The following is a 17,292-nucleotide window of genomic DNA, read 5'->3' as shown; positions in this document are numbered from 1 at the left end:
CCCCTTTTAAACCTCATATATAGATAAAACGGAAAAAAAATAGTATTTTGAATGTGAAGTAGGCATGCAGCTGATGGTATCAAATGATAATTGATTGATTTAAATGACCACACCGCTTAGCCAACTTTGCCATGTATAATTGGTGAGCTACTGCAAGTTAATAAAACATTTTGTGTTAACATGTTAACATTTACAGGTGCGTCAGTGTTTTTCCGTTCACCAGGAGATGCACTTATTAACGTTACTAGTCTGGCGCTTGTTTCATGTTCAGCACGAGACTTGTGATATGTCAAACACTAGCTTTTATTATCGTAACAACGCTTAAGCTAATTAGATTGAATTAAACATCTCGATAAACTCATAAACTAGTACCATGGAAAGCCTCGTGCACGTGACAATGATCGGAATCTGACGGTGCGCGGCGCGTGCACAGACAATACGTGCACACTTCCCTTGCGCGGTAAAATTAAGTCATGTGACACGTTTTAAACACTGTAGACTTCAGCTTTACTAACATTTATTTATTATAATTAACAACATAATTAACAACATATTTGTACATAGTAATGTTGTTTTATTGACATGTATTAAATAGTATTAATATAATTATGAGTTGTATTCATTAATTTTTAATGGTATACTATAGAAAATGCATTGTTGATCGTATTAGATTTTGAATAACAAAAAAAAAGGAAAAAAAAGAAGAAAATAATAGTATGATGAAAGCTTGGCTTCTGAAAATTAAGTTGGTTTGCCCTAATAAATATCCACGAACTAAGCATGACCATTTTGAAATGAGAGGAATGAAATGAGTCGTAAATATCTATGAAATAAGAAATAATTCAAAATAAGGATTCAAAAACAGAAGCACTGGATGAACTCTGTTTATTACAGTGTAACAGTACAATCAAGTAGAATATTCTCAAATAAAGACGGAAAATAGCAGATGCAAAATTCTTGACCTGATCTACAGGTTTACAAAATCACTTAACCTAAACTTAACTAATTATTAATAAAACTCACTCGAATAAATACAAAGCATCAACTCCACCGATTTATTTGAAACATGTTCATCTACTACAACTATATATAATCCACAGTGTTTTTTATTTTGGCTTCTTTAGATTGAAAGGCATCTGGATTTGGTGCAGCTGACCGTCCGGTTCTTCTGTGAAAGTAGAAAACCTAAGACGATTTAAAGCTCTGATTTTACAAGATTCTGCTCGTTGGTTCAGAGAAATGTCTACATCCCTACTTTAAATTAAACCCACATTTGTAGATAAGATCCAAAGCAGACAGACGGACACTCATAACTGCACCTTTAGTGATCAGAACCCTATTTGAGGCACTAAATGTACAGCATTATGTGAAACATATCACAGTGAGTTAACAGTATTGCAAAGGTTCATCTTTAACAACAGAAGCAGCATAAAACAAAACAAACTCTCCCAAACTCATCAAACCATTTAAACAAGGCACAAAGTCTCCATCCTAACAAATAAACTGCAAACTAAGACACGCACATCTAAGTTAGGCCTTGTTTTAGTTGTGTAAACTCCTCCACTGTAGTGTTAAACAAAACATCACTCTAAAAAGGCACAAAATACAATAAAAAAAGCACAATGAATCTCATGTCCAGGTCATATTTCAAACCTGAATCAAAAGTAGGAAAATTTGCTCAAGAAAATTAAGACCTTTTTTTTGTCCAAGTGTGAATTTTTTTATAAATATTTTATAAATATATTTTTTAGGACATTTATGCTAATCTCCAATTTTTCATGACATGAGATTCACCTTTATTTGAAATCCCAGATACTCCCGAATATAAATGTACCTCTTGACAGTCGCAGAAATCTGATGCTTTACAGTAGTTTATGATTGTCATGCAGCATGAGCCGAACGTTTGTGTCCCTTCTAAATAAATACATTCGCTTTTATCGTATCAGGGGGAAAGCCCTCATGATTTGGTTTAGTGTCTTGGGTTTTATTCTTAGTCCAAGTCAGATTAACAGATATTGTAAATAAAACGGTCGAGACATGGATTTCAAGGGTGCAAGTTCTGCATGCAGCAACTGGCTTTTAGCCTGTATGACCTTTGGGTTGAAGATTAGTGTTTCAGTAAAGTGCGTCGCTGAAGCGCAGCATGTGGAAGGCCTCCTTCACGGACTTCTCCATGTCTTCAGAGATTGGTTCATCGGCTGCTACTCCCAGAACGCCGCTCACCGACACGTCGTCCTTTATCTTCCGTTTGGTCAGAATCACAGGCTCCGTCTCGCCTAATTCTGCGTGCCGTCGTCCGTCCGGTCCAGTCAGAACGAGGTAACAGGCGTGGCGACCTTTCTCCAACAGCGATGCTAAACAAACGCAGAGAGATGCTTATTATTTTAACAAACCTGACTTATAACATATTGCGATTTAAACGTATTGTTTCAGCTGTTTTGGAAATGTATGGTTCGATAAGCCTCGATGATGTTGTGAATAAGAAATACCCTTAAAAGAGACGATGTTCTGCGCAGAATTTCTTCTTTCGAGCAGCAGTTGTGAGTGTCGAGGATGCAGCAGGAATGATGACTGCATCTGAATATCAACAGCAAACACATCAGTATCTTATTTCTGCAGTTATGTGTGTATGTGTGTGTGTTATGCTCTTACTGTCTGGTTGCTGTGACCCTGTCCCCAAAGCATGAACACTGAGAATGCGTTTTGCGTCAGGACAGACGCCGGACGAGGACTTGAAGTCCCGAATGACAGATTGAGCTTCCACAGGACCTCTCCAGAGTGTCCGCTGAGAACCAGTACCTAAAACACACACACACACACATATATATATATATGAAGAGTTCAGATGCAAAAGCCTCTAAATGCCATTTTAAATGTTCTTCTTTAATGATGATTTTTATCAAACTTGTATGTTTAAGTTCAGTAATTTCGCTTAAATAACAATTAATAGGTAATTATCATTGCCATTTAAGTGAAATTACTGAACTTAAATATACAAGCTTGATAAAAATGATCATTCTAGAAGAAAATTTCAAATGGCATTTAGAGGCTTTTGCATCTGAACTCTTCATATATATATATATATATATATATAAAGAAGTCTCTGTAACGCTTTAGTTCAGGGTCCAGTTCTCACTATTAACTAGCTGTTTATTAGCATGCATATTTCTAGAATATTGGCTGTTTATTAGCACGTTTATGCCTTTATTCTGCCCTTAATCACACAATACTTAAAGTTACTAACTATTAGTAAGGCGTAATTAGAAGTTTGAGGCAAAAGTTGTAGTCAATAGTGAGAATCGGACCCTAATCGAAAGTGTGACCAAAGTCACGTATGTTCACCATTGGATACAGCAAAAACTGAAATATTGTGAAATAATTTGAAAATTAGCAGAACCATTTTTTATTGTAATGTATTTTAAACTGTAATTTATTCCTGTGATCAAAGCTGAATTGTCAGCATCATTACTTCAGTCTTAAGTGTCACATGATCTTCAGAAATCACTCTAATATGAGAATTTGACGCTCAATAAACATTTATGATTATTATCAATATTGAAAAAAGTTGTGCTGCTTCATATTTTTGTAAAAAACCATGATGCGTTGTATTTAGGATTATTTGCGCAATAAAACAGGAAAAAGATAGAGCAGTCTCTTTTGATTAATTTAATTATTTAATACATCATTGCTGAATAAAAGTATTAATTTAAATCAAGTTTTTTAGATTTTTTTGAAATCAGGGTAAAAGACGTGTTCTATTACCTCAAATTAATATTATTATTATTACTACCAATTTGGTCACTCACCCTTTTGGTGTCATTGCCAATGTCTTCCTCTATCATTATGTCTGGAATTCCATCTTTGTCGAATTGCCCAAATGTGGGCACACTAGAAACACACACACAGGAATGCATTAGTGTAATGTAATGCCTCCTCCAGTGTTTTGTGTTGTTTGGACTGGTTCCCGGACCTGAGCAGAGCGCTGGTGTTGGTGGTCCATGCGATCTTCAGTTTGTCTGTGTGCAGCAGTGACACGCTGGAGTCCGTTTGGACCAGCAGTGATGGAGAACTACCGTCATGAACAACCGACACACGCTTTAGAGAAGCAGACCTGCAGACAGAGCGACCAGAAGAAACCCATTAAACAATGATGAAGAGAAAAATAAAGAAAGAGAGTGAAAACGTTTGAGCCCACAACGCTTATTACTGATAGAGTGAGACTAATCCAGTTTGACCATCTGATCTTTCCTCCCAGCTTTTCTCTTTCTTCAGCGCAGACTTCAGACCAGCCCGAGCTGCCAGATGTTGCACACACACCGCGTACAGCCCTGAGTCTGTGGACAGAGAAAGAAACTGTTAAAGGAGAAACATTAAAGGAGTAGTTCAGTTCAAACAGGAGAGTCACGAATGTGCTTATTTGTGCTTATAAAACTTAAACTTTTTTATTTATTAAAATGACCGCTCGTTTCGCTTGATAAGACCCTTATTCATCGTCTGGTGTCGTTTAAAGCCCTTTGAAGCGGCACTGAAACACTCATTTGGACCTTGAACCGTTTGGACCCCATTGAAGTCCATTATATGGAGGAAATCCAAAAACCTTAATTTCTTTTCGACTGAAGAAAGAAAGACGTGGACATCTCGGATGACATGGGGGTGAGTAAATTATCAGCAAAAGTTTTTTTTTAAAGTGAACTACTCCTTTAAAGAAGATTATTAATTATAGTAGCGACACACCATTGAGTAACAGCAGGTATGGAGCGCCGCTGGCCGTTTTGAACGGTAGATGACCGATAACTCCATTCACATCGACATCCACCCGTGAGCCGATCTGATCACCTGACTTCCCGGAGAAAAACACCAGCTCGGTCTAAAGGAGGGAAGAGATTACCATCACAATGAACATCACAAGATATTCAGAATAGGTGAGCATTATAATGTTATTATGTGTGTGTGTCGTACCGATATGGGTGTGAACGATGATGCTTCCGGATTATATGAAAGCACAGCAAAGTCGTCTACTCCGTCAGCATTCAGATCCACAGCGCTGATCAGCGGGAGATTTCCATCCGTCACAGTAGAGCGCGACTGCCGCCACATTATCTCACCTGAGGGAACCAAGACATCAGAATGTGTACAAATGCACTTTTGCACATAAAGTAATGTGGTACTGAAAGATTACCATATTCATAAACTACTACTGTTCAAACGTTTGGCTCAGAACCATTTTTTTTGTTTAGAAAAAAATTAGGCTAATACTTTTATTAAGTAACGATACATTAAACTGATCAAATGTGACTTCATAATGTTAAGGAGAAAATGTGTCATGGTTTCCACAAAAATATGAAGCAGCAGAACTGTTTTCAGCATTGATGATAATCAGAAATATTTCTTGAGCATTAAATCATCATATTTGAGTGATTTCTGAAGGATCATGTGACACTGAAGACTGGAGTAATGATTCTGAAAATACAGATTTGATCACAGGAATAAATTACAGTTAAAAATATATTCGCATATAAAACAGCTATTTTAAATTGTAATAATATTTGACAATATTACTGTTTTTACTGTATTTATTAATGAAATAAATGCAGCTTTAGAGAGCAGAAGAGACTTCTATCAAAACATTAAATCTTTTGAACAGTAGTGTGTGCCATAATATTGGAACTGGTTCAAAAACATGGAACTATATGTCCAGATCTCTGTGTGATGAAATCCTGTACCGGACTTTGTGTCGACCGCCGTGAGTTTGTCTGCGTGAGCGACCAGACATCCTGAGCCTTTTCTTCCGAGCCCCTTTACGCCACACTCCACCCAATCAAATTCAGCAGCTAAAGGTGTTTTCCAAAGCGTCTTCCCATCCGTACCATCAACAGCCGTTAAAACCATACAGGGGATTGATAAATCTGAAAAAAAACAAACGCATAATACACAATAAAGCAGCAACCTTGAGTCCCTAAAGTAAAGATTTTCAGTGAATATAATGACTTAAATTTGGATCTCTTCCTCACATAAATCTACAAAAGCTACTACTGCACTGCTTTTGGAGAGTTTCACATTTAATTTGTACTTAGCATAGTAAATTATGATTAATTACATGCAACTAACTCTCAACCCTAACCCTATAGTACATGTAGTTAATATGACTCAGTAATATGTTTTATTTTGCTAGATGTAAACAACACTGGTCCAGAAACACTTCCTGTTTCAGTTTGTAACCGTTTTCTATATTTCACATGTAAAGAAAACATCTTAAAGATGTTGTTTAACTTTTTGATTCAGTTTTATATGTTCTGTTGGTTGTATTTTATCCCAGCTTTTATGTAGTGTTAAAAAAATGAAACAGGAAGTGCTTCAGGACCAGTGTTGTTTACATCTTGCAAAATGGTCTATACAGAAGCAAACCAACAGCAAGCATGTTTGTGCATGTGTGTTTAAGCTCACTTCGACTCAAACATGTGTTGCGTCTCTCATCTGCATCCTTGTACATGAAGAACACATCCAAGACTTTGTCTCCGTTGGCGTCCTCAACAGCCAGGAAATTATATGTGGCTGCAGGAGAGAAACACACTCAGTATCCAATCAGAAATGCATAAAACACTGCTGTGGTCAAATCAAGTTTTTTACATTTATGACATCTTTTCTCTCAGCAAATCATTGAACGGATCATTCATTTATTTGTTTGATCTCGTCCAGCCCTCCTGTTACCCTCAAATCTGATAACACTTTTTACCCTCTGGGGTCAATTTGACCCCCGTAATTTAAACCTCTACATTATGTTTTTTTTTTTTTTACAAAGGTTTGTCTCAGTTAATTTATGTCTTTGTTGACTACTTAAGTAACGTTTTAAGTTAATTGACCCCAAGGAACACAGATGCTACAAAATACAGAACTTTGAAAAAATATTAGCAGGTTAATTTTATGTTTACAGAGTTGTCCCCATTAAATTAGGAAAAGTAATTAAATTTGAAGCAAAAAAAATAAATAAAATTGTTTTTACAGATTTTAAACATTGAATGCGATCAAACTGACCCCAAGGATAATAGGAGGGCTAGATGACTATGGTGAAAGTCTGAGATCTATCGATCACTGTCTACTAGACTTAAAAAACGAGGTGATGCACAAATCAAACCAAACCAAGACATATTTATTTTCTTTGCCTTTTAATACTGCTTGATTTTGGTAAGATTATTATTTATCTATTGATGTGTGTTCGTTTATTGCTTGTCTTATTGTTTATTACTGTTCTGTATGGCCTTGGTTGTTTTTAAATGTGCCTTATAAATAAGTATTGTGTTATATTGTACAGCACTTGAGTTGCGTTTATAAATAAAAGAAAGTTACTACTGTGGTTTTGACCGGCGGTGTTCACCTGCGGCAGGGAGCGTGTGGTTCCAGGTGGGCAGGTATTGCGGCCGTACGGGGCAGGGAAGGATGAATGAAAAGGCGAAGACCACCATCAGGCACACGAAGAGAGAGAGGAGGAACGCTGCTGTGCGCCAGCCTGTCAGGTGGGACAATCCCCGCGTTCCTGCGCAGCCTTTCTCCTTAGACACGCTCCCTTCTGCCTCTCCACCCTTCAGAGGCTCCGCTTCAAAACCATGAGCTGAAGCATCTGCCATCTCACACCAGCAGATCTGCTGCTCACCACTGCAAGACAGAAGCGATCAAGTGTTTCATAGTCTGAGAATAATACGAGAGAGAGTGTGTGTGGAGTGATACAGCAGAGTTAGATTAGAAAATCGATCGACTGGCTATTTTTGTAGTTATACAAAAATACAGAGACCTGTGAAATACATTTACATAAACCCGTTTAATCCATAAAATGAGTATTTTGGCTTTCGTTCTAATCTTCAAATAAAGTTTAATGCTGCATATAAATGTCTACACGCCTACTTAAGCCCAAAATGTTATTTTGTAAAATCCTTTATGGTAAAACTACATCATAATCACATAATTTGGAAATTTAATTTAAATTTTAAATTACAATTTTTATGTGACTGATACAGTCATATTAATTTCATATGGGACATTCAGTCTTTCTATTCTTTACCTATAGCCTACCTAAAACACAAATGTTTTTAATTCACTGAAATTACACTTCATTTCATAGGTTTTAAAGTGGATTTTTCAGTGGATTCAAATCAGATTAAGACCATTAGTTTTGTAAAATAAGTAAAAGAACACAAATCATCAACGTATTTCAAAGTATTTTAAAACAAGGGACGGCTAACTAATTCTTCAAGTTCACAGCTCCTCCTACCCGAGTTCAACCCTGTAAGTTCAATGATTTCAGTCACAACATCACAATCTATTGCATCCAAGGGCATAAACTCATTTCAACTCTTTTCAAACAAAAGAAATCCTGCTTTTCTTCCTATCCAGAGTGTTCTGTGTGTGACAGAAGCTGTTGTGAAACACAAACCCCTCAGTCATGCTGCCGGTGCAAACTCACCACCTTTCTGGAACAACCTTTGACTACAGTAGCAGCACACACAAACTATAACCACTTACTGTAATACACAATATAACAACATCATCTTGTGTAATTTGCAGATATAACGGCTTTTATCTGTAAATTATGACGTTTAAATCATAACACATCCTAAGCCTGTTGCATGATTTTCAATGACAGCCAGATTAACATAATTATACACAACAGCTGAGCTTATATAAGAGACAAGTAAATCGTTTCACCATTAACAAAAATATAAGATGACTAAACATGTCAACTTTTGAGAGATTTGAAACGTGTCGATGTAACTTAAAATGATCTCATTCAACTTTAATAAGTCCGCTTTAATTGTTGACTAAATAGAAACCAAGTATGAACTTGAAAACACACCGTTGTCTGATCAAAACAAACCTGCTGAATGACAGATATCGCTTCTCTTCTAGGTGAGCTTTGGCTTGACAACGACATTTCCGCGTACGGCAACTCAGCTGGGACAAAAAAGACGCGATTTTATTCCAATGTTTTTTTCTTGTCTCTCATATTTGCTTGAAAGAAAAAAATGTCATGTAATGAAATTACCTCCGTCCTTTTTATACAAATAATTAATAGCACCATTAGTATAACAGTTATCAATTGTACACTTTACTCAGAAATGTAATAACTTCTGTTGTGTTACGTGTTTTTTTAAATGTATTAATAAAATAAGTTTTAAATTAATTAATTTCAACGTTCAGTTGAAATGGGTCTTTGTAATTGCTGATTCAAAATTGGTGTTATTACTGTGTTTACAGGTGTTGTTACGCATTTAATTTGATTTATTTATTAGTATTATTGTGTAAAAACATTCATAATACATATTAGTCATATTTGTAATAATATCTAGTATAGTATAATATACATACACTTCCTCTTTAAGGTTGCGTCGCGCGCTCTGATTGGCCGCTCACCCGTTTGAGTTCATTAGCTCGCTCGCTAGTGTAGAGAGCAGCGGAGGCGATAGACGCAGGACCGAAGCCTTTCGCAGATGATTTAAACTTTATTTTTTAGGGTAAAATCACCATAACCCTTGTGAGGCGAGCGATTAATCGTGTCAGGATGTCGGCCCAGGCCCAGATGAGAGCTTTGCTGGATCAGCTGATGGGAACGTCGAGGGATGGTGAGTGTTAGCTGAGTGCTAACGGCTCTGAGAGGATTTCTGAAGGCCGCGCGCTCAGATTAGCACAAACCAGAATATAAAAACCCTGTCAAATATTAAAATGAACTTCTTAAGATAAACATCACTGCATTAAGTTTAGATAAATGCGGCAGCATTTCCTCTTGAAACGCTTCAGTTTAATGTTTGTGTCCATAAAGGAGGTTTAATGACGTTAGTGGGACGATTCGGTATGCTAGGCTAATAGAACAGCTGCTCATCTAATGACAAATGACGCTATAAATCATGAATACTGCTTTTTAGCAAACAACTTAAATCAGTTATAGTCATGTACAATGATTAAAAAGTTGGGATTATTATTAGAAATAATTGTCTATTGATATCTGTACGGCCACTATGTAGTTAGTAATAATATTATTGACATTTGTGACAGACCACCGTGTCTCCAGGGTCAATTAATTAGCTGATATTTGTCCATTTTGACAGTCTTGTAAATATTTAGTGAATTGATTAATATTGTGCGAAAGTTAAATCACACACGCACATGCATATAAATGTTTTTGAATAATTTATATATATATATATGCATTTGTAGCTCATACATGTTTGAGCTAACGTTACATATTTTTAAAGGAACTATAGTTTCCCAAAATGAATGCAAGCATTAAATCTGAATAAGCATTGCCAAGAGGAAATATGGCTTTTTTTTTAGACTGTGTGATATGATTTTGATCAGCTCAAGAGGATTTTAAGATGAGTAAACGACAGAAAGGACTTGAGCAGCTAGAATTGATTGAATTGAGTTGTACTGGCTGTAAGAAATCTCACCCTCCGTGTGAATGAAGCGACTGTCTTTGTGAATGCTGAGATGAATTCATATGCTTCCCGTACATTTGTTTCATACAGACTGAACAATTGTGGCCCCTTTATTCTATTCATTAAGGTTCAGTGTATGTTTGCCAGCCTACATCTGCAAGGGAGTTGCAGAAAAGCCTCATGTTCATCGAGCCGTGAGTCACCAATGCTTTTTAAAGCTGTTATGAATATGAAAAAACAATACTGTTTGCTTTCCAGCAGTAACTGTTTTACACATCATCACGCTAGTTGGTAACGTAAGAGTGAGCAGAGGGGATACGAAGCTTCTGCCCAGGCGGGTTGTAGTACACTGATGCTGTGCCTGAGCGTCTTTCCTCAAATCTGACTCTAGAAAACAAGTAAATAAATAAAGGAAAGGACTCAGATTCCTCCGCCGACGTCTTCACTTTTATTCTTCTGTATCATTCCCAACTTCCTCATTACAGGTTTGGGCAAGAAAAGCTTTTCCCTTTAAACTTTTAGAGGCTGGGACCGCAGGAGGGGTTCTGAATGGGAGAGACCTCGCAGTGTGTATCAATTAACCTTTCACTTTAGTTTTCAATGTTTTATTTCAACTTGGTCAACATCTTGTATTGGTTGCTTTTAATATGCACATTAGATTATTCACCATTTCTGTATGTACTCATGAGGGATAATGCACTTAAAGTAGAAGATGACATCCCTGTCTCCGATCTGCTATCCCACACACCTTTGCACTCAATTGGCAGTTATAAAAGCATAGATGCTTCATGCCAATTAGGGATGAGTGATATATTGAACATTCACAATATATTTAATGTTTTGTTTTTCTGGCTCCATAACATTTATCAACATCTTGATTAGTAATGCAATGATTTTAATGCTTTATTTTAACCATTAAACTTCCAAATGTTAGTGACTTTGATTTAAGCTTCATTTGCAAAAGCATAATTGAAATTATTTCCAAATTATTCATTCATTAATTTCTCAGACGTTGTGTGACATTTTTCATGTATTAAAATGCAATGCATTTTGTTTTGTTAATAAATATTTCTTGTATTTTTATTGAATCACTTTTAACTAGATTACTGTAAACTCTTAGAAGCCTTACACATTTTTTAAGCTGTCACCCAGTCCTAACACAATGAACATCAGTCTATTGGTGACCGAACAGAATGAATAACTGATAATGATGACAGAGACTGCTAGCTTCTTGGGTTGAGCCAGTTAAAGAAACATGCCTTGGGTCAGTGAAAGTTAAACTACATCTCTATTCTACATGAACAAAGAGTCTTCACTTTGTCATGTAACAAAGATTATATCTGACACTGTCAAACACATGCTCTCCACACTCAGATCTCAGTATTTCACAGCAGGGACAGGCAGACCCTTGGCCGAAAAGTTAGCAGTGTGTAGTGCCGCTGTGTGTGAGAGAGAAAGAGAGAGACACGAGTGCTTGTGTGGCCTCATTCAATGTCAATTATGTGCTGTGTCCTAACAGGAGATGAGTCGAGACAGCGGGTTAAATTCACAGACGAGCGCGTCTGCAAATCGCACCTGCTCAACTGCTGCCCGCATGACATTCTCTCTGGAACGGTGAGGGAAAAAGCAAACGCTCACACTTAACACTGTTTCTTTATGCAGCATATTAATACCACTGTTGTCTTCTTCCTGTGTATGTAGCGCATGGACCTTGGCGAATGCTCTAAGATCCATGATCTGGCACTGAGAGCAGACTATGAGATTGCGTCCAAAGAGAGAGACCTGTTCTTTGAACTGGATGTAAGTGACCCGTTAAGTAGAGATCATCTGCTCGTGGCTTCAGTCAATTAGCAGTGAAGGCTTTAGTAAATTCTGCTGTTGGATTGGTGTGTGTTGTGCAGGCTGTGGATCACCTGGAGTCGTTTATTGCCGACTGTGACCGCAGGACCGAGTTGGCCAAGAAGCGTCTCGCTGAGACGCAGGAAGAGATCAGCGCTGAAGTGGCTGCAAAGGTATGAAGTGTTTATATAGCACTGGGTGCAATACCATGCAGTGCTAAAATGTCTCTTGGTAATCTAATTTTATCCGGGTTTATACATTAGAACGACGAGTCGGGTTCTGGAAGTAAAAACTCCATTTTCTACATGGGGAAATTTACTTTGAATGCTAAATATAAACCGTTAAAGACAGACCTAGTGTGAGCTTCGAGGGTGTTAACCGATGGTATTTGCTTCGGCTGAAGTCGTCAGCCTTACAGATAATTTTCAGTCATTTCTTTTAAATAATCATGTTTAACTCTGATGCTATATAATGCATGTTTTGCAATAAACTTAAAATATAATGTTTTTAGATCTAGTCAACATGTATATAAATTAGTAGTTTTATCTTTCTCCCTCGTTTTTAATTCGATTAGGCTGTTTGCAAAGCTTCATGAGATTGTAGTTCTTTCCCTCACTAAAGTCTTGTATTTGGTTGGCAGGCAGAAAAGGTTCACGAGTTGAACGAGGAGATCGGGAAGCTGCTGGCGAAGGCTGAGCAGCTCGGGGCTGAGGGAAATGTAGACGAAGCCCAGAAAGTTCTACAGGAGGTTGAGAAAGTCCGGACTAAGAAGAAGGATGCAGAGGTTAGACGATGTTTTTATTATTTTTATTTTGTTAACCTTCAAATGGTCTTCGTTTCCTGTTTACGCTTCGGGGTCTATACGACCCCAACAATTGATTGAGTAATTGTACAAAAAATATACATTTTTAATCATACAAATATTATATAATTTTTTTAGTTTACTTCTCATCTATTCATTAATGCAGTGTTTTTGGAGAGATAAAGTACTTTTTGTATCCATATACCACACAATTCCTCAACTACACCTTTAGCTTACATATGATATATTATTTTTTATGATAGATTGCATTTATGCTCTAGTACTAGGCCTTCATTTCTGTGTAAAAATTTTCAGATTTATGCCGGATTATATTTTTTTTGGAAGAAAATATATTTAGTTTTTTCACATTTCCCATTCATTTCAATATTAACCCTGAAGACCAGAAGTGTAAACATTTTTATTTACATACCTTCAGAACAACCGAATCAATGAAGGGAACTAGGGGTGGGCGATATGGAAAAAATATCATATCACGATTTTTTTAGGAAAATCACGATCACGATTTTTTATCACGATTCTTTTTCAAGTTGGTTTTAATATTTTGCAAGTGGCTGTTCATTACAGCCAAACTAATGTCCTTATGTTAAAAACAAAGCCTTAGGTAACAAAAGAAAAAAGAAAGGCATACATTTAGGCCAGTGGCGAAGATAAAAATCTTTGTCATTATTTTCTTTGTTATTAAAAAAATAAGACAAGATAAACATTACACAAATTAATATTCAAATTAAATAAATAGTGCTTTATTTTTCAGATGCACTAGGTGTATTTAGAAGTAGCATTGAAGAAAGTAATTAAATTAAACAAATATGAAATTAAAACACTACAGAGACTTCACTGAATAAATTGATTCTTATTAAAGCTACTATTAAAGTTCTCAGTCAGTGAGTGATTTTCTCCTTGTGTTTTTTTTTTTTTTCCTTTTACTAAAGAGATTCCCTCAAAAATGAAAATGGTCTTAATTTACTCTCTCAAGATGTTTTAAACCCAAATAAGTTTCTTTCTTCTGTTGAAAATAAAAGTTATTTTGAATAATGTGGGTAACCGAACAGTTGCTGGTCCCCCTATAGTTTTTATAGGTTCTCTACTGGAAGTTAATAGGGACCAGCAACTGTTTGGTTACCCACATTAAAAAAAATCGTCTTTTGTGTTCAGCACAAGAAAGAAATTAATACAGGTTTGTAACAACATTAGAGTAAGTAAATAATGCCAGAATCCAGATTTTTTTTTTTTTTTTTTTTTTTGGTGAACTATCCCTTTAAGGACATGCGGCAGTATTATTCCTGTCGCTTTTAGACCAGCACGCGACGCGTTTAATATAGACGCATATTACACCAGATATTCTCTCAAATGTTTGCTTTCACTTTAGACATAGCCTGTTTATGTAAACATTGTGTGTATTTAACAGTATTAGCATAATAAGACTCGAACGATAACTTAGTCCAGTATTCAGGCGCTGTTTGACAGGCTTTAAGTGCCTGTGAGCGCCGTGGGTATGCGGTCAGGAAAGCGCACGTTAGAACAGCACATCAGCGCGTGAATTAAATGTTTAACCGGCAAGGCTTATGCAAATAATATACTTTTGTGAATTGCAGTGTCCCATACCTATTCATTAATGTGTGATGTGTAGGCTACGTCGCGTTGTACAGTTGAGACGGCGCCAGAACTGAACTGATAGAATGCACTGTAACACGATACTACGATATTTCTTCAAAAGCAGATCGTGGAGACATTTTAATCGTCCACGATTAAAAATCGTCATATCGCACACCCCTAAAGGGAACCTTTTTTTTATTAAGTAAAAGTCGATTGGGGTCGTATAGACCCCATGACCCGATTGAGGGCTACCTTGTTTCCAAGCAAAAGCTGTCACATTTCAGAACATTACCTTTATAATATTACTCTACTGTGGATGTATGTTTACTGTTGTGTTTTTTACAGGAAGAGTACAGGAACTCGATGCCCGCCTCCAGTTTCCAGCAGCAGAAGTTGCGCGTCTGTGAAGTTTGCTCCGCCTACCTGGGTCTTCATGACAACGACCGGCGTCTCGCTGACCACTTTGGCGGCAAACTGCACCTGGGCTTCATCCAGATCCGAGAGAAGCTGGAGCAGCTGAAGGTAACCGCTCGCCCTAAATCAGGGTCCGGCGCGGGCCGTTGGTTTAGAATAAGTAAGTGACGTTGCATTTAATTTCTTCTCTGCAGAAAACCGTGCAGGAAAAACAGGAGAGGCGGAACCAAGAGCGACTGAAGAGGAGGGAAGAGCGTGAGAAAGAGGAGAGGATGAAGAAGGAGTGAGAATATTTTTATGCACCTTTTTAAAGAACATTTATGTTCAATGAATGATGTTGAACAGTTTCAATAATTATGATCTAAATAATCCTTGTTCTTGTCTGCTTTTCTCTGTAGGACCAAGTCGCGCAGCCAAGAACGCAAGAAGTCAGTTCACGCTCATTCACTTTACATTTGTTTTACACTTACATTAGTGCAGAACGCTGCCAATTAATACAATTAAAAAAATGTAATTGAATTTTTATGCTGTATTCTGTAGCATATTTTTCTGTGCTCAGCTCTAAAATATCATTGGCTAAGCATAAAGCGTTTTTGGGTTTAAAGGTTGATTTAAAACTTCTTGGCAAGCCATATTTTTTTTTTTTTTTTTGGATGTTATTCAGATTAATTTGTAAACCAGTTTAATGAATGATTCAAAATCAGTCAATCAAAATAAAATCCATATCAAATGCAAATGACTTAAAAAAATATCATAGAGAGTATTGAACATTAGTTGTAAAATTGGACATGTATCTAATCTAATGCATGTGTGTCGTTCTGTTTGTAGGTCTCGTTCTCGTGACCGCGATCGAGAGCGCAGGCGCCGGCGTTCTCGCTCCGCATCACGAGAGAAGCGTCGTTCCCGCTCTCGCTCCAAAGAGCGCGACAGACGCCGGCGACACCGTTCTCGATCCCGATCCCGCTCGCGCCACAGCCGAGAACACTCACACAAGTAACTAAACTCTGTGTTTTTACTCTCTTGCTCGTGGAAAAGTTACATTCCTCTTTTATTACAGTTTTTGTACAAATTTGGTTTTAACAACTGCATGGTGTCAAACAAACAAACGGCCTTGTATTAACAGTTGATTCATGTGTGTGTGTTAGGTCTTCACGGGACCGTGACCGCGAGAGGGACAGCAAGCACAGTTCATCTGAGCGGAGATCAGACGGGCTGAACGGCAGGACAGAATCTCGCCGTCATGATGACAGAGAAGCTGGAGAGATCTGAATCATCTCACGCTAACATAAACACAAACCGCTCATATACATATACCCACTTTTTTATTTATCATGTTTGCTTCGTCTGTAGTAAACTGCCCATGCCCAGTTTCATTAAAGTCTTTGTAGTCTTTAATATCTCAGTCCAGTAAGAATTGAATCTGTCTGATCCACTGTCCAGTGTTGAAATGACAATTTTTTTTTCTTCTTCTTTCAAAAGTGTGTATTACCGCTTTTTTTCCCCCCTCCATAATGTTATATTTTTTTTTGGGATTGGGTTTTTATTTTGTACCGTTTGTCCTGAATAATTTGTGTGCATGTTTTGCACGGAGCTCATTCTACTTTGAGAACAGCTGTTCTGAGGTCAGTTTAAACGCCCTTTCTTTAAATCTAGCTGCAGTATTTCCCCATAGAGAGAGACTGAGCTCATTCACTCTTTGTTCCAGTAGCAGAGGTGTAGGAGTTTAATCAATCTAAACAAGTGAATCCATGGCATATTGTTTCAGAATTATTATGTACATGATCTTTTATAATGCTGTTTTGATTTCATGTTGTCCTGATCAAAGTGCATTAAATGGTTTTATGAATTTAAGTGGTGTTTGTCATTAATAAGTGCTCTTATCCAGCTAATACAACCATTTCTAACTAATAATTGGGTTTAATGCTTGTGTGTTTGGTATTCGGAAAGCTATTCTATTTATCTTGCGAATTCAATATGCAACTATTTAGATGGTTTAATATTTTACAAGATATTTTCTGCACATTAATAGCTTGGCACTTTGATTCAAAATTGGGCCTGAAACTGTTAGGAAAGCCTTGTTTTTGCGTGAGTGTAAAATTAGATTATACAATTATTTAATTCTACAGATAATAATACTGTTGTGTGACCTGAGGTTCCTGAAAACCGAAATTACTATTTGTAGAGAGACATTTTTTTAAC

General features: G+C 36.9%; 2 protein-coding genes across 6 annotated transcripts; one reads left to right on the top strand and one right to left on the bottom strand.

Moving 5' to 3' along the window:
• Nucleotides 1-868: 868 nt before the first annotated feature.
• Nucleotides 869-8,941, bottom strand: fam234a (family with sequence similarity 234 member A). Of its 2 annotated transcripts, none has more exons than XM_039684528.2 (12): nt 8,867-8,941; nt 7,373-7,650; nt 6,445-6,552; nt 5,724-5,906; nt 4,960-5,105; nt 4,735-4,867; nt 4,208-4,334; nt 3,971-4,111; nt 3,807-3,888; nt 2,653-2,799; nt 2,490-2,577; nt 869-2,354 (listed from the first exon to the last, which is right to left on the bottom strand). In XM_039684528.2, the coding sequence occupies exons 2-12, from the start codon at nt 7,620-7,622 to the stop codon at nt 2,116-2,118; spliced, it is 1,644 nt and encodes a 547-aa protein (XP_039540462.2). In that variant the 5' UTR covers nt 7,623-7,650; nt 8,867-8,941; the 3' UTR covers nt 869-2,115. The 2 variants fall into 2 exon arrangements, with proteins under 2 accessions (XP_039540462.2, XP_039540461.2); XM_039684527.2 differs by having other exon boundaries at nt 8,846-8,921.
• A 463-nt stretch (nt 8,942-9,404) lies between these two features.
• luc7l (LUC7-like (S. cerevisiae)) lies at nt 9,405-16,944 on the top strand. 4 transcript variants are annotated; one of them, XM_039684536.2, is made up of 11 exons: nt 9,409-9,611; nt 10,552-10,618; nt 11,944-12,038; nt 12,126-12,224; nt 12,326-12,436; nt 12,904-13,047; nt 15,025-15,201; nt 15,288-15,376; nt 15,492-15,521; nt 15,922-16,086; nt 16,239-16,944. In XM_039684536.2, exons 1-11 carry the CDS (start codon nt 9,609-9,611, stop codon nt 16,360-16,362), a joined length of 1,104 nt encoding a protein of 367 aa, XP_039540470.1. In that variant the 5' UTR covers nt 9,409-9,608; the 3' UTR covers nt 16,363-16,944. The 4 variants fall into 4 exon arrangements, with proteins under 4 accessions (XP_039540471.1, XP_039540470.1, XP_039540469.1 ...); XM_039684537.2 differs by lacking the exon at nt 10,552-10,618 and having other exon boundaries at nt 9,405-9,611; XM_039684535.2 differs by lacking the exon at nt 9,409-9,611 and having other exon boundaries at nt 10,227-10,618.
• The last annotated feature ends 348 nt before the right edge of the window (nt 16,945-17,292 follow it).

Source organism: Pimephales promelas, chromosome 22, assembly GCF_988280905.1.
Source record: "Pimephales promelas chromosome 22, fPimPro1.hap1.1, whole genome shotgun sequence".
Taxonomy (NCBI): domain Eukaryota; kingdom Metazoa; phylum Chordata; class Actinopteri; order Cypriniformes; family Leuciscidae; genus Pimephales; species Pimephales promelas.
Note: the sequence above shows the minus strand (reverse complement) of the source record. Positions and strands in the feature narration are given on the sequence as shown.

Bases quoted from the DNA above. Each gene is read 5' to 3' on its own strand.
- luc7l (XM_039684535.2), top strand. From the start codon at position 10,477: ATGAATTCATATGCTTCCCGTACATTTGTTTCATACAGACTGAACAAT. The intron at 10,619-11,943 runs GTGAGTCACCAA...GTGTCCTAACAG, and splicing joins AGCCTCATGTTCATCGAGCC to GAGATGAGTCGAGACAGCGG. The intron at 12,437-12,903 runs GTATGAAGTGTT...TTTGGTTGGCAG, and splicing joins GCGCTGAAGTGGCTGCAAAG to GCAGAAAAGGTTCACGAGTT.
- fam234a (XM_039684528.2), bottom strand. From the start codon at position 7,622: ATGGCAGATGCTTCAGCTCATGGTTTTGAAGCGGAGCCTCTGAAGGGT. The intron at 4,112-4,207 runs GTAATAAGCGTT...CTCTGTCTGCAG, and splicing joins GGATTAGTCTCACTCTATCA to GTCTGCTTCTCTAAAGCGTG. The intron at 2,355-2,489 runs GTATTTCTTATT...GCGTTTGTTTAG, and splicing joins GAACATCGTCTCTTTTAAGG to CATCGCTGTTGGAGAAAGGT.